We start from the raw sequence: 14112 nt of genomic DNA on the forward strand, positions 1-14112 counted from the left end.
AAGACTTAACTTCAATGTTTATTTATTGCATCGCAATTGACAATATTATGAAGAGTGTTTTTGGGGGGGTTAAAGTATTTGCCTTTATTTAAACATTATGAGAGGTGTACTTTTCAATCACAAATTATTTTCCCTGAAAACAACTTGAGACTATCAGTTGTGAGTGTTCAGACTTTTGGTCTGAACTTGTAGTCTGAATGGTATGCATGGTTTTCATACATGATTAAGAAACTGTATTATATGATCAATGGGTAAATCTAGCTGCTTATCCATCCTCTCATATTGTGCATTTATGACACAAAGAAGCTTAAGCTTAACGATGGCTGATACCCTCCTAGGACCTGCTTAGAATGCAGTGTGTGTCTGTGTTTATATCCTCAGATTGCGTGGGTTAACCACCTTGCCAATAAAGAGCAGTGCCCCCGAGGCCTCATCCCTCACCAGGAACAGGAAGGGATGGTCCACGCAGTACGAAAGGGGTGTGGAGGCGGGGTGGGAGCTGGCATACTGGGTGCCTTCTGGGGCCATCTCCATGACAACCTTATGATTGAGGCTGCTGAGTTTCGCCGCCTGAGACGTGATCTTGGTCAGGTCCGTGTCTGCCAGAAATTCGTCGAGACCTGGAGAGATGGAGAAAGAGGATATGAGAGATGTGAAGGCAGAAGAGCAAAATGAAGAGCGAGAGGGAGTGAGAGGAAGAGAGAAGGAGGGAGGAGAAGAAACTCACCCAGGTCAGTGAGCAGTGGCAGGAGGTCAGTAGAGTAGCTGAATTTTAGGACAGGCAGTGTGAGGGCCGTCTGCACGGGGTGAAGGGTCATGGAGAGGTCCTGAACAAACTCAGCTGTCAGGCTCTCCTCCACCAAGGTCATGTTCTGGGTGACATCATCAGGAAGGAACACAAACATGCTGACGTCATCCTGCATCTGGATCTGAGCAATCTGGAGAGAAAGGGAGAGGGAGTGTGGGGGGGGTCATCAATAAATGTTTTCCCTGAGGCAAACTTGATTACTGGCTAGTTAAGAAAGTAATGACCACTGGAGAAAGCATAACTGCTGAATATACTGCATCTGTACTCACTGTACAGCCCAGGTCTGGGTCTACACCCATCTTCACTGGGTAATTGTCCTGCTGCATCATGGAAATGGGGGCAGGAGCCTCTCCAACAAGCTGGAAGTCCTCCATCACTCCACTCTTGCTGAACCGAGTCATCCACTTCACTACACACACACAAACAGCATCCCATTAACGACTGCACACTTTGGGGAGAAGGGTAGAGAATTGGACTGCAGACAGACTGTCCTTACCTTTGAAGTAGGCGGCGCCCAGAGGAACCACACCAGAGTTCCGTCCCAGGGCCTTGGACATGAAGCGGTCGACCTTGCCGCCCGTCTGCTGTTTGACCCAATCATTGATCTCATTCACATCTTTAGCCCCGCCCATCAGAGTCTTGGGCCGCACCCCATACTGCTTCTCCACCACGCCTAAGTATTCCTGCTTCAGACGCAATCCTAGAGAGATACACACAGGTCAACAAACATACACACAATCAAAACACACACAGACTGATCAAAATTATCTGAGACACATGCATGCTTACACACACACACTCACTGCGGGCCAGGTAGACACGTGCAGCGATGCTGAGGCCTTTGCCAGGTGCTCTGAGTGATGCAAGTAGGTCTCTGAGTGTGTCATGGAGCTGAGGGTCCTGCAGGGTGTGATACCTCAGAGCTCTGTATAACCACCTCTCTGAACGATCCGGAGACGCTCCTGAGAGAGAGAGATCAATATGTAATTACAAATTTGCCAATTAAATACCAGATAAATAGCAGACAGTGATATAAAGTATAACAGTGCTGAGGCTTACTAACCCATAGATAGCTGAGTGAGCACTGCAGAGATGCTGATGGGGGCCAGGAACACGTTAGTCTTTGGGTTGCGACCCGCCAAGGCCCGGAACAGGTTGTAGCCGAAGTCAGAGGTGGCAGCGGCCATCTTTGCTCTGGGCGTGGTAAAGAGCTCCACAGCTTCCTCTTCCCCTCCCGCCTCCTCTGTCTCCAACTGCATGGGATTGGTCAATCAAAAGACACAGGAAGAGAGAGAGGAGGGTTATTGACATGGCTTGTTCATGGAGAATGAGAAAAATAAGGAGATAGAGAAGTGATGTGACAAAGAGTGATGCTGTTCGGAATTGGCAAGCCAGAATGAAAATGGAGGGACGTAGAGATGGAGAGACTGTGGTGAATCTACTAGAGGAAGATGAGAGATGAAGTGTAGAACAGGAAAGCCAAAGGGACGGAGTGAATAAAAGACCTTAGAGCATAAGAAAGAATTGAGAGTGAAAACAGCAATGTGGAGTGGTCTCACCAACTGAGCATAAGAGAGGGAGAGGAGGAACCCCAAACACAGCAACAGGGTCGTCCGCATCATCCTGCAACACAAACTCAATTACACACACATTATTATTCAAACATACACTCTCTCCATTGAGAATGCTTTTTAGTCCAGGGCCTAGGCTTAATCTGTGTCAGGGAAACTGGCCCATGGTGTGTGAGTCAGATTTTTTGACTGTGAGTGTGATTGGCTGCAGGGCTCCTGTGGGAGAACGTAGTTTTAACTTGTGATAAATCCTGTCAGGATCTTTTCTTTTCCCTCTTCTTTTCTTGCTCTCACTAGGCGGTGATGTTTACATGTTTGTGTGTTCAAACTGAACTCCATTTCTTCCTCTTACTGAGCAGAGACTAAAACCATACCCAAACCGTCTGTGCGTGCAATCATGCGAAAATTGATTTTGTCCCCCTACACCAAACGTGATCACGACACACAGGTTGAAATATCAAAACAAACTCTGAACCAATTATATTAATTTGGGGACAGGTCGAAAAGCATTAAACATTTATGGCAATTTAGCTAGCTAGCTTGCAGTTGCTAGCTAATTTGTCCTGGGTTGTTATTTTACCTGAAATGCACAAGGTTCACTACTCCGACAATTAATCTTCACAGAAAACGGTCAACCGAATCGTTTCTAGTCAACTCTCCTCCTTCCAGGCTTTTTCTTCTTTGGACTTTATATGGCATCTAATTACCACAACTGACCATCTGACCTCAGTTCATCTTTCAATCACCAGCCTGTTCAACCTCTCTTTCATATCGTCTGAGATCCCCAAGGATTGGAAAGCTGCCGCAGTCATCCCCCTCTTCAAAGGGGGAGACACCCTGGACCCAAACTGCTATAGACCTATATCCATCCTGCCCTGCCTATCTAAGGTCTTCGAAAGCCAAGTCAACAAACAGGTCACTGACCATCTCGAATCCCACCGTACCTTCTCCGCTGTGCAATCTGGTTTCCGAGCCGGTCACGGGTGCACCTCAGCCACGCTCAAGGTACTAAACGATATCATAACCGCCATCGATAAAAGACAATACTGTGCAGCCGTCTTCATCGACCTCGCCAAGGCTTTCGACTCTGTCAATCATCATATTCTTATCGGCAGACTCAATAGCCTCGGTTTTTCGGATGACTGCCTTGCCTGGTTCACCAATTACTTTGCAGACAGAGTTCAGTGTGTCAAATCGGAGGGCATGCTGTCCGGTCCTCTGGCAGTCTCTATGGGGGTGCCACAGGGTTCAATTCTCGGGCCGACTCTTCTCTGTATATATCAATGATGTTGCTCTTGCTGCGGGCGATTCCCTGATCCACCTCTACGCAGACGACACCATTCTATATACTTTCGGCCCGTCATTGGACACTGTGCTATCTAACCTCCAAACGAGCTTCAATGCCATACAGCACTCCTTCAGTGGCCTCCAACTGCTCCTAAACGCGAGTAAAACCAAATGCATGCTTTTCAACCGATCGCTGCCTGCACCCGCATGCCCGACTAGCATCACCACCCTGGATGGTTCCGACCTTGAATATGTGGACATCTATAAGTACCTAGGTGTCTGGCTAGACTGCAAACTCTCCTTCCAGACTCACATCAAACATCTCCAATCGAAAATCAAATCAAGAGTCGGCTTTATATTCCGCAACAAAGCCTCCTTCACTCACGCCGCCAAGCTTACCCTAGTAAAACTGACTATCCTACCGATCCTCGACTTCGGCGATGTCATCTACAAAATGGCTTCCAACACTCTACTCAGCAAACTGGATGCAGTCTATCACAGTGCCATCCGTTTTGTCACCAAAGCACCTTATACCACCCACCACTGCGACTTGTATGCTCTAGTCGGCTGGCCCTCGCTACATATTCGTCGCCAGACCCACTGGCTCCAGGTCATCTACAAGTCCATGCTAGGTAAAGCTCCGCCTTATCTCAGTTCACTGGTCACGATGGCAACACCCATCCGTAGCATGCGCTCCAGCAGGTGTATCTCACTGATCATCCCTAAAGCCAACACCTCATTTGGCCGCCTTTCGTTCCAGTAAAGTTGGAGACTTTTATCTCCCTCACCAACTTCAAACATCAGCTATCCGAGCAGCTAACCGATCGCTGCAGCTGTACATAGTCTATTGGTAAATAGCCCACCCATTTTCACCTACCTCATTCCCATACTGTTTTTATACTGTTTTTTTTTCATTTATTTACTTTTCTGCTCTTTTGCACACCAATATCTCTACCTGTACATGACCATCTGATCATTTATCACTCCAGTGTTAATCTGCAAAATTGTATTATTCGCCTACCTCCTCATGCCTTTTGCACACATTGTATATAGACTGCCCATTTTTTTCCACTGTGTTATTGACTTGCTAACTGTTTACTCCATGTGTAACTCTGTGTTGTCTGTTCACACTGCTATGCTTTATCTTGGCCAGGTCGCAGTTGCAAATGAGAACTTGTTCTCAACTAGCCTACCTGGTTAAATAAAGGTGAAATAAAAAAATTAAAATAAAAAAAAAATCACCCACGTGGGTATAACCAATGAGATGGCATGTGGGTATATGCTTCTAAAAGACAATGAGGAAATGTGAGGCAGGACTTGCAACTTCTATTTTAGCGCTTGCCAACGCAGACGCTCGTTGGTGCCTGCGAGCATTGTGGGTGCAATGTTCGAATAACGTGTGTTTTTATTTTGCAACGCTTGCGCACGCGACGGGTCCGGTTTGGGTAGCGTGTAAACCATGTAATATATCCCAAACCTCTGGCTCTCCACACACACAGTTTAGCTAACGCACAACACAAGCAGAGGCAGACTGTTCACACCGGTTTACTAGCTAGTCACACTAACACAGCTAGTAATGTTAATGAGCTTTGTGGGTTGAATAGGGTCATACAGAGTCCAGAGAGGTGAGCAGACTCATTGACACAGACAGAGAAGTGACAAAGTGAAAGGTCACAGGAGATTATGGAGAGTTTGAGGAGGATTTTTCAGACCACACACAAACACAGAATAGTAGTATAACTCTGCCAGTTCTCATTCCCAACACCCCCGCTCATTCTTTCCTTCTCCCTCTCACATTCTCTTTTAACCACACACACATACTCTCTTGTTCCCCCAGCACATCTGGTTGTCATTGAGCTTCTCCTGGCTTCCCTAATGAAAAGAAACATCCATCACTGAACCTCAGACCACACACACTTCTCTCAATTCCTTTCTTCTTCTCCGCCCCCTCTCTGCAGTCCTGATGGTTAACCTAGGCACTCCATCTCTTTCCAACCCAAAGAAGCCAGCCAAACCCACAGAGAGACCACCTCTCTGTACTGAGGCAATCACAAGCATGGTAAATTACCACAATGTTTGGCTAATGGTACTATAGGTCATCTTGGGTTTTTTGGGGTGGGTGGGTGGGGGGCACAAAAAGTTTTGTTTGGACACCAAACCACTGCTCTCCTACACGCTCACACATCTATTGACTCCCATACTTTCAGGTCACGAACAATGAATCTCCTGCCATGAGAATGTCTATCCTGCAGGTCCCGAGGTACGGACCACTATGTGCACAGTGTTCTTCAATTGCTCTATACACATCACCTTGCATATGGAGTCTAGACATGTCTTTAGTATCTATTAGATAGGTTTGCAGTTGATTCAAACCATCTTGAGTGTTTACTGTGATATAGAACTGACTAAAAACACGGACAATTAAACAAGTTGTTTGGGCTCTGGGAAAGGTTAGTCTTGGCGTGTTTCCCTTGGCGCCCTGCTCAGCAGCTTGAATGGAAATTCTGAACCAGTGAAAAGTAGCCTACTGGAAAAGAAAAGGGACCAGTGGACCAAATCCACCATAACATTGTGCACTTATAAGTCAAAAGCATGGATTATTCACTCCTGATATGATTAAGTTATCATAAAATGAAGGCTTCAAAACACCATAACACTACAAAGCCTGATTAAAAAGCTTTACAAAAAAAAAGTCCTGCTTACTGAAGTGTTATTAGGTCTCCTCCGTTCTGTAAATGTTGTTGCACAGGAGGTTCTGACTGGAGAAAAGAAAATACCGTTAAGGTTTAGTGCCCGAGTCTTTCATTCCGTGCAATCGACCTTGATAAAACATCCCATATGATGCGTAAAGGCGACTAACCTTTCAGCGCGAATATGGGCCACGTCGCCCGCCCGTGTGTCTTCAGCAGCGGTCTCTCGCGTAGAGTGCTGAATATAGCGGGGCGATGCACACAGCGGTGTATGAGTGCGGTGGAGCCAACTTTCCCCCGCCCTGCTCTGACGTAGCCGGTTGGGTTTAGCAAGAAGCCGGATGGCTGTTTTGAGCGAAAGGCACATTCATGGTCCCTTCTCTCCCCTAACATAACAGTATGTCAAATTCCACGTGCAAGCAAATTACCTAAAACGTGAATTAGTTTTTGAATCGCAAGAACGTGCTGGAGAAGAGAGTTAATTCTGCAATATGTAACATTTTGGGCGACCCAATCAAAATCAGACCTTAGTTATAGATCTGTCACTCATTGAAAGCAAGTCTAAAATGCGGGAGATGCATTTTATTTCTATGCTTCTAGTTCGTGTGTCTTTTACTTTTGTACACCAGCGCCAAACTACTGATATCAGTATTTTTGGTTCTAGAAAATATATTTCAATGGTTTAGATGGTACAATGATTCTGCACTATACTTGCTTATTTTGTCAAACTGAAATTAAGCAAACTATTAGAATTTTAGCAACCAGGAAATAGCGATTCCTAATTAAATAAAATTGGGCTATAAGGCCTAGCATAAGCCCATTTCAAATAAAATAATCAGTTCTTATACCAAAACTCCAGTAACATGATCACATCTACTACTAAGACATTGACTTCATCCCTTTTCTTTAATCAATACCAGAGGTGGGAATAATCAGAACAAAGCACAAATAGTGTAAGACAGTGCACAACCAAGTGTAAAAATGGCAACAAATTTGAGTGTTCATCCACACAGTATTATGGGACAGGTCCATGGTCTCTCCTAAGTCCAGGGGCACACAGTGGGGAGGGACTGTGAGAAGTCAGGTGTCTAGGCATAGGGACTGGGGTTGATTTTGGTCTGGGAACTGTGCCAATGGATTGGGATTTGCTATATGAGGGCTAGGATCCATATGTGACCGGCTGGTTGTGCTGTATTGTTCAGGACAGAAAAGTGAGAGATTGATGCCCAGCCTGCCCCATCCAAAGTTGGTTTAGGAAGGAACTGTATGAGAGGGGTTGGCACAGGATCTTTGCCCTGCCACTTGGTTGTTGGAGTTCCTCCTCCACTTCATTCAGGGGGTGCCGATGCACCTCCCTCCAGCAGGGGCGCCACACTGCATTCTCACTATGGCTGGTCAAAGTACATTGTTGCTGCTATGGGGACCATCACTCTGTACATTGTTACTATTAGTGCTGTCACTTTGGGTATTGTTGCCATGGGGATCATCACCGAGTTGACTGTCAATGTGCATTGGGCTGGTGTCAGGGGCAGGGTTAGTGACAGTACCCAGGAAGAGGGGAGAAAGGGAGGTGTGGTCTACCAGGGCGAACAGGAAGGGGGAGTTTACAAAGAAGATGGGAACGGAGCGCATTATGGTAACAGAGGTGGCTGCAGATGCGTCGGCCCCTTCCTCACTGAGCTCTAGCCCGCAAGCGTGACGCACACTGGACACCTGCAGAGGAACCGCCGATATACCGGACAGATCAGGACCAGAGAACAGAGATCCCAAACCTGAGAGAAGAGATTTTGATTGAGCATTCATCCATCCTACATTTGACTGATGTAAAACACCTGTTTCTAGCTCACCTGACTCATGGAATAGTTTTAGACCTGAGAGGAAAAAACTCATGGCCAAAACTATTGACCTTTCTCTGCTAGTCTCTAAACAGACTGGATGCCTCCCACAAATTACCAATGTTCCAGATTTCACATCAGTACTAAGACAAATGTCAGTTTGGCAGATCGGAAAGAGCGGAGTTGGCTGCCAGAAAATCCATCCAGAGCCCTGCCTCAAACATTTCCGGCAGTTAGCTAGGAACTTGCGGAGAATCAACTGAGTAGTTTGCATGCGCCATGACATTAGCATTACAAGTTTACAACCACTGACCGGCTGTGGCAAAAATAACTGGGTGTACACCTCATGTTTGAGGGGATTATTCATCTAGTTTTTGCCCCGCCTACCCAAACTTGTGATTTGTTGGGAGTGTCAGGTCTGAATAGCACCCTCTCCGAATTGGCCAAGAAAATCCAACATGACTCCCAGACCTAGTGCAATGGTCCTAGGTCTGGAATTTCTTAGACTAAGTCTGTGCTCACCCATGCTGGACAGCGCCTCCTGTAGCTCTTGACGGTACTGCAGGGTGAACTTTGGCAGTTGGACCTGCATGGTGCTCTCCTGAGGTAGACGCCTGTACAGGTCCGAGATGTTTAGCTTGGCCACCAGCGATGACACATTTCCTCTTCCTGGCAACGGCATCACTACTAGGAAGCTGGTGTTTCCCTTAAACGGAAAACGTGCAACCTGCAAACAGAAGGGGGGTGGGAGATAGATTTTAGAATGGGATAATGCACAAACTGCACTGTAAATATTAAGAGAAAGGTGGAAAAGGACAGCATTTATTATCAACGTTTCAGGATCAAAACAAATCTCCAGTAGGAGGATGTCAAAATATAGAAATTTAAGACAGCAACAGTGCAGAACAGCCAGCCCAGCTCACCTGAGCTCCAAGCTCCCCATCTTCTAACAGGCTCAGTGGGTACTTGGCTGAGCGCATCATGTCCACATGGACAAAGTTGTTGTTGTCAAGGTAGAATTCCCCTTTCTGTGTGAGCTGAGGGTCGAAGCGAGCCTCCCACTCACCTACCAGAGACAACAGGAGAACAAGCCAGTTGTAAAGGGTAGACACTTCTGTATGGTGTACAGTTTCCAAACCTTTATTTTAAAGACAGGGAGTGAAAAGTCATACCTTTGAAATGCACAGCATTGATAAGCATTAGCACCATGTCGTGCGGAATACTGGGCAGGAAATTGGTCATGTGACCTTTGGTGGCCTCCTCCACCCATCGGTTGACCTCCTCCACTGAGATCAGGGGGGCAGGCTCTGATCTGTACCTACGCAGGGATTCTGCAATAAAGGACTGGTACACCTCAAACTCTGAGAGAGAGGTGAACACAACATGTACCAAGTGTCAAAATGGTAAGACCTTTACAGCAGTTACAATGGATGTGCTTTATAATTATGTTAGTAGATTGCCATTTTCTGGCACAGAGCTGCAGCGCTGACATCTACTCATCCTGGAAGCACACACACCTGGGCGCAGGTACATGCGTGTGGCCACCTGTAGGGAAGTGTTGGTGAGGTGTTGGAGCAGGCTGCCCAGGGTGTGATGGTAGCAGGGTACAGTGTGGGCATGTAGAGAACTGAGCAGCAACTTCTTGGTCTCGTTGTGAGCTCCTGATAGGGGCAACGACCATGTTGAGCACATTAAGTCTTGGAGGTAAAAGCTAACACGCACATACAATCTCAGCTATACACTCTTAACATTATAGATGAGCTCTCACACGCCTCACCCAGTGAGAGCTGTGCTAGTGCGAGGGCCACACTTAAGGGTGATATGATGACATTGGGCTGCTCCGGCCCTGTATGCAGGCTGTCCAGTAGTTGCCGGCCCAGTCTCTCAATAGCACCTCCTACTGACCGCCAGGCCTCCTGTCTGAACACCTGCTCTCCACAGGAGTGGTCCTCAGGAGCTACCATACCAGTTTCATCCTGAAAGAGCAAGAGAGACAGTCTAGGGGTTAGACTAGAGACCAGAGTAGGGTTAGGGAGCTAAAAGTTTAGATATTTAAGAAAGGTTGATGTGTTTCAGGGTAGGGTTACGGTTGGCCCCCTTACAGTTAGTCCCTGCTGACAGAGGCAGAGCAGCAAGAGCACAGCCAGATACAGCACCATATCCCAACAGATAGCCTGCAAAACAGAATAAACCTGTACAATAATGTAAGGTTACAGGTTCAAGGCCCATTTAGGGGAAAGTCTGGGGCAGATGTAAAAAAATAAGGTTAGGTTTGCTTGTATAGAAATAGATAAGTACACATACAAAATACAGCATGGATACCCAAAGGTTTTCTTGGGTCTCAGTTCCTTTCTAAAGTGCAGTGCCTTCACATGACTAGATTTACCAAGTTAAGTTACACAGTGACCAAAAACAGTGACAACCAATACTTCCCTTAATAAGGGAGGACACTGCTTGGATCCAAAACCAACAAAGCCTCTGCCAACACAAATCAACTGGAAACAACTTTCCAGAATAATGGCCACACCCCCAAACATTTCTTCCCAGACAGCATGAACATGTTCACAAAAATGGTTGCTCACAGAATTAACACTTGACATCACACCACCTTTCCAAACAATGACTGTTCCAGTACCAAGCTCTAACATGAATAGCACTCTACGGTGCTTTTATACATTTACATGTTCAACACCAATTATAGTCCCCTGGGAAACATGGACCGAAACGATGGTTCCTACCCTGTCACAGTAACTTTGATATTTAAGATTCAATAACAGTGATTATCAATGCATAGCAATTATTGAACCACTCACTTTTACAGAACAATAACAAAGTACCTATTGCTGCTGGACATGGGACCACTGATTGGCTGAGAGGAAAAGAGAGCCAATCAAAAGCAGGATTGCTTGGCTAGTGGTCAGTTTGGCGCAGCATAAGCCTGGTTCTACAGTGCAGAGATGGGTGGTGTTTTGCTCTGGGACCACAAGTGTTTGTCAGAGGGCCAAAGGTTTCTGTTTTACTTCTAAAGTCCACAAACAGCAAACACTTGCCTCACTACTGCAACGGTATCATATATATATATATATATATATATATATATATATATATATATATATATATATATAAATATATAAATATATATATATATATCATTTTTATCTATATCTATATCAATATATCTATATATCTATATATATATATATATATATATATATATATGACTCTGCATAGAATCATTAGCGTTCATAGACATAGTAGAAATAGTGGTAGTGGGGATATTTATTGATTGGTGATTTTAGTGTACATTTACATTTACAACGGGCTCTGTAGTCTTATTTACAAAAAACAGTTTGTGCTATTATTATATCACTAGTAAACGAATAGCTACAGACATACATCTAAATCATGGTCCAAATAGCTTTAAATAAAAGCACTTACTACAGTAGAATTATATGGTTTCATGCACTGTGCCAAAAAACCTACCTACTCCCCAACGCCACAATCCCTTCCAAGCCTCTATCAAAGTGAATCAAGATGGTAAAAACTTACCCAGCCGATGTTTGGTCAGGGGATAGGTAATATAGGCAAAAAGGATTAGGATATAGACAGACAGAGAGACAGACAGACAGGCACGGTGAGTGTTCCCTTAGCTGGATCCTGTAGTGCACAGTATTCTACATTGTCAGCCCCCTCATTGGCCAGTTAATGTTCAACCCTGCATTGATTCAGCAGAGCGACTACTCTACCAGAAAATGTGACCCACAGGTCCAACCTGTCTTTATAAGAGCTTTGGCTCCACAACCCGGACAGAGAGCACTGAGCAGCATCATTCCTTCTCTCTTTCCTTCCTTCCCTCATTTCACAGACATATCACTGATCTGAAACATTTAGCAGGTGCAATTCATGTAAAAGTTCCCAGTAGCACAATATTTTCACCTTTCTGCTCTCATCAGATCAGTGGTATCCCTGAGGGAGGAGGACCCTTACAATGAGAATCTTAATATCTACCAGACTAGTAAGGACGTCTATGGCAGCTTTTACACAGGCAGCACAATGCTGATCTTATTGTCAGTAATAGTTTTTTTGACCAATCAGATCAGCTCCAAATAAGATCAAATGTCCAAAGATCTATCTGATGTCAAAAGACCAATTAGTGGGGAAAATATCAGAATTGGGCTGCCTGTGTAAACACAGCCTAAATGTCTCTATTTATCTCAGAGAAAGATGCGGGGTGTAGTTTGGATTGTGATATTACTCTCTCTGACCTACAAACACATTTTCCTAGAAAGAGTTTGGAAACCCTCACAGATAGCTCTACGATAGTGGCAAATGTCAAATGTCCGCCTACTGAAGTGTCTGTGACCATGAGAGTTGATATGTTCCAATATTATTAATACATGCATGGACTTAATTTACAACACTGTGTCTCCCTCTATCAGCCCTAATGGAGGAAACCCAACATAAGCACTGTAGAATGTTTCTATATGAATCAGAGTTGCTATTACACCATTTTGGGCCTAATCCTTATCCTCTGTCTCTAGCGAGCCCTTTAGATAAAATAGAGTAAACACAGAGGGTGTCGTTTGGGGAGGGGGTGGGGGATATTGTTTTTCTTGCACAGGCCGCCCCATTCCAGCCCTATGCCCACACAAGACCTTGGCACAACCGTTGCCACCCCACAATGCACCTGTGAATCAGGCCATCACCTGCTCAGCCCCCTTGGGGTGGTTTGGGGTGACTGTCTGTTTACTGCCTTCCATTAGGGTAGTATAAAGGACACCACCTCACAGCCCCCACATGTTAACTCACAAGCCAATTGATTATGTTATGTATACAGGCAGGAATCTGTCAGCATAACTGATTTAGACCTTTACCTGTTACAAATAGCTGACTGCAGAGAACAAGTAGCCTTTTGCTCATTGAAATCCTGGCCCTGAAATGCGGGAAAGGAGCTTATCACTGATTGGATTACACTGACAATGAAGAAGATGATTGGCCATATTGTATGAAGGATGATCTGCAAGGGGTTTTCCATGTTCAAATAAAATTGAAGAAAATTATCTCTGTTTCAACTCTAATTTCTCAGACCATGTTGGCTATTTCAAGTGACATATGATAAGGAGTGTATGTACAAAAATGGCCAAAGGGTGGCAGTGTAGGATCTGAAGTCAAATAATGTGTGTGTGTGTGTGTATGTGTGTGTGTGTGTGTGTGTGTGTGTGTGTGTGTGTGTGTGTGTGTGTGTGTGTGTGTGTGTGTGTGTGTGTGTGTGTGTGTGTGTGTGTTCTGTTTTGTTTAACTATCCTTGAATGAGTAGGTGTGTCCAAACATTTTGACTGGTTCTATACATTTCGAAGTAAGTATTCAAATATGTTTTATTTGAAAAGACAAGTAGTTGAATATTGGAATGTATGTGTGTGTGTGTGTGTGTGTGTGTGTGTGTGTGTGTGTGTGTGTGTGTGTGTGTGTGTGTGTGTGTGTGTGTGTGTGTGTGTGTGTGTGTGTGTGTGTGTGTGTGTGGTGTTTTGGGGAGTGTAACTTCACAAAGGACGTTTGGAGTTTCACAGCAGCTACTGCTGTTCCAAGGAAACCCTATCTATCTATCTATCTATCTATCTATCTATCTATCTATCTATCTATCTATCTATCTATCTATCTATCTATCTATCTATCTATCTCCTCCCCCTTATGTCTCTCTCAGAATACAGTACATTTTAGTTTCAGAGAGCCGTGTTTATTTTCCTATTCTTTCTAAGTTAATGTTTAAGAATAATTGCTACTCAACATTTTTTCTCTCTCTAGCTCCTACACACACTCACTCACACACGCACAAGAATGCCACTCAAAAGTGTTGCCACCCCTTTGTACACACACACACATGCACACAGAGAGAGAGAGTAAAAGAAAAGAGAGAGAGAGAG

At 44.9% G+C, this 14112-nt stretch overlaps 2 protein-coding genes across 8 annotated transcripts; both read right to left on the reverse strand.

Annotated features, from left to right (window-relative positions):
- Positions 1–6764, reverse strand: LOC115105598 (pigment epithelium-derived factor-like). 4 transcript variants are annotated; one of them, XM_029627814.2, is made up of 9 exons: positions 6527–6764; positions 6370–6421; positions 2368–2431; positions 1872–2061; positions 1612–1770; positions 1305–1508; positions 1078–1217; positions 728–938; positions 1–620 (listed from the first exon to the last, which is right to left on the reverse strand). In XM_029627814.2, the coding sequence occupies exons 1-9, from the start codon at positions 6747–6749 to the stop codon at positions 370–372; spliced, it is 1494 nt and encodes a 497-aa protein (XP_029483674.2). In that variant the 5' UTR covers positions 6750–6764; the 3' UTR covers positions 1–369. The 4 variants fall into 4 exon arrangements, with proteins under 4 accessions (XP_029483674.2, XP_029483675.1, XP_029483677.1 ...); XM_029627815.2 differs by having other exon boundaries at positions 6370–6425; positions 6527–6616; XM_029627817.2 differs by having other exon boundaries at positions 2368–2443; positions 6370–6425; positions 6527–6616.
- Positions 6765–7243: 479 nt separating this feature from the next.
- On the reverse strand, positions 7244–11907 carry LOC115105599 (alpha-2-antiplasmin-like). 4 transcript variants are annotated; one of them, XM_029627820.2, is made up of 8 exons: positions 11741–11907; positions 10294–10365; positions 9969–10167; positions 9709–9852; positions 9364–9552; positions 9115–9257; positions 8714–8918; positions 7244–8128 (listed from the first exon to the last, which is right to left on the reverse strand). In XM_029627820.2, exons 2-8 carry the CDS (start codon positions 10348–10350, stop codon positions 7752–7754), a joined length of 1314 nt encoding a protein of 437 aa, XP_029483680.1. In that variant the 5' UTR covers positions 10351–10365; positions 11741–11907; the 3' UTR covers positions 7244–7751. The 4 variants fall into 4 exon arrangements, with proteins under 4 accessions (XP_029483680.1, XP_029483678.1, XP_029483679.1 ...); XM_029627818.2 differs by lacking the exon at positions 11741–11907 and adding an exon at positions 10774–11214 and having other exon boundaries at positions 10294–10383; XM_029627819.2 differs by lacking the exon at positions 11741–11907 and adding an exon at positions 10774–11212.
- Between the last annotated feature and the right edge of the window lie 2205 nt (positions 11908–14112).

Source organism: Oncorhynchus nerka, linkage group LG22 (genome assembly GCF_034236695.1).
Source record: "Oncorhynchus nerka isolate Pitt River linkage group LG22, Oner_Uvic_2.0, whole genome shotgun sequence".
NCBI lineage: Eukaryota > Metazoa > Chordata > Actinopteri > Salmoniformes > Salmonidae > Oncorhynchus > Oncorhynchus nerka.

Bases quoted from the DNA above. Each gene is read 5' to 3' on its own strand.
- LOC115105598 (XM_029627814.2), bottom strand. From the start codon at position 6,749: ATGTTAGGGGAGAGAAGGGACCATGAATGTGCCTTTCGCTCAAAACAG. The intron at 1,509-1,611 runs GTGAGTGTGTGT...GTATCTCTCTAG, and splicing joins ACGTGTCTACCTGGCCCGCA to GATTGCGTCTGAAGCAGGAA. The intron at 939-1,077 runs GTGAGTACAGAT...CTTTCTCTCCAG, and splicing joins ACCCAGACCTGGGCTGTACA to ATTGCTCAGATCCAGATGCA.
- LOC115105599 (XM_029627818.2), bottom strand. From the start codon at position 10,839: ATGTTAGAGCTTGGTACTGGAACAGTCATTGTTTGGAAAGGTGGTGTG. The intron at 10,384-10,773 runs GTGAGCAACCAT...ATTATTGTACAG, and splicing joins TGATGTCAAGTGTTAATTCT to GTTTATTCTGTTTTGCAGGC. The intron at 8,919-9,114 runs GTGAGCTGGGCT...TTCTGTTTGCAG, and splicing joins ATGGGGAGCTTGGAGCTCAG to GTTGCACGTTTTCCGTTTAA.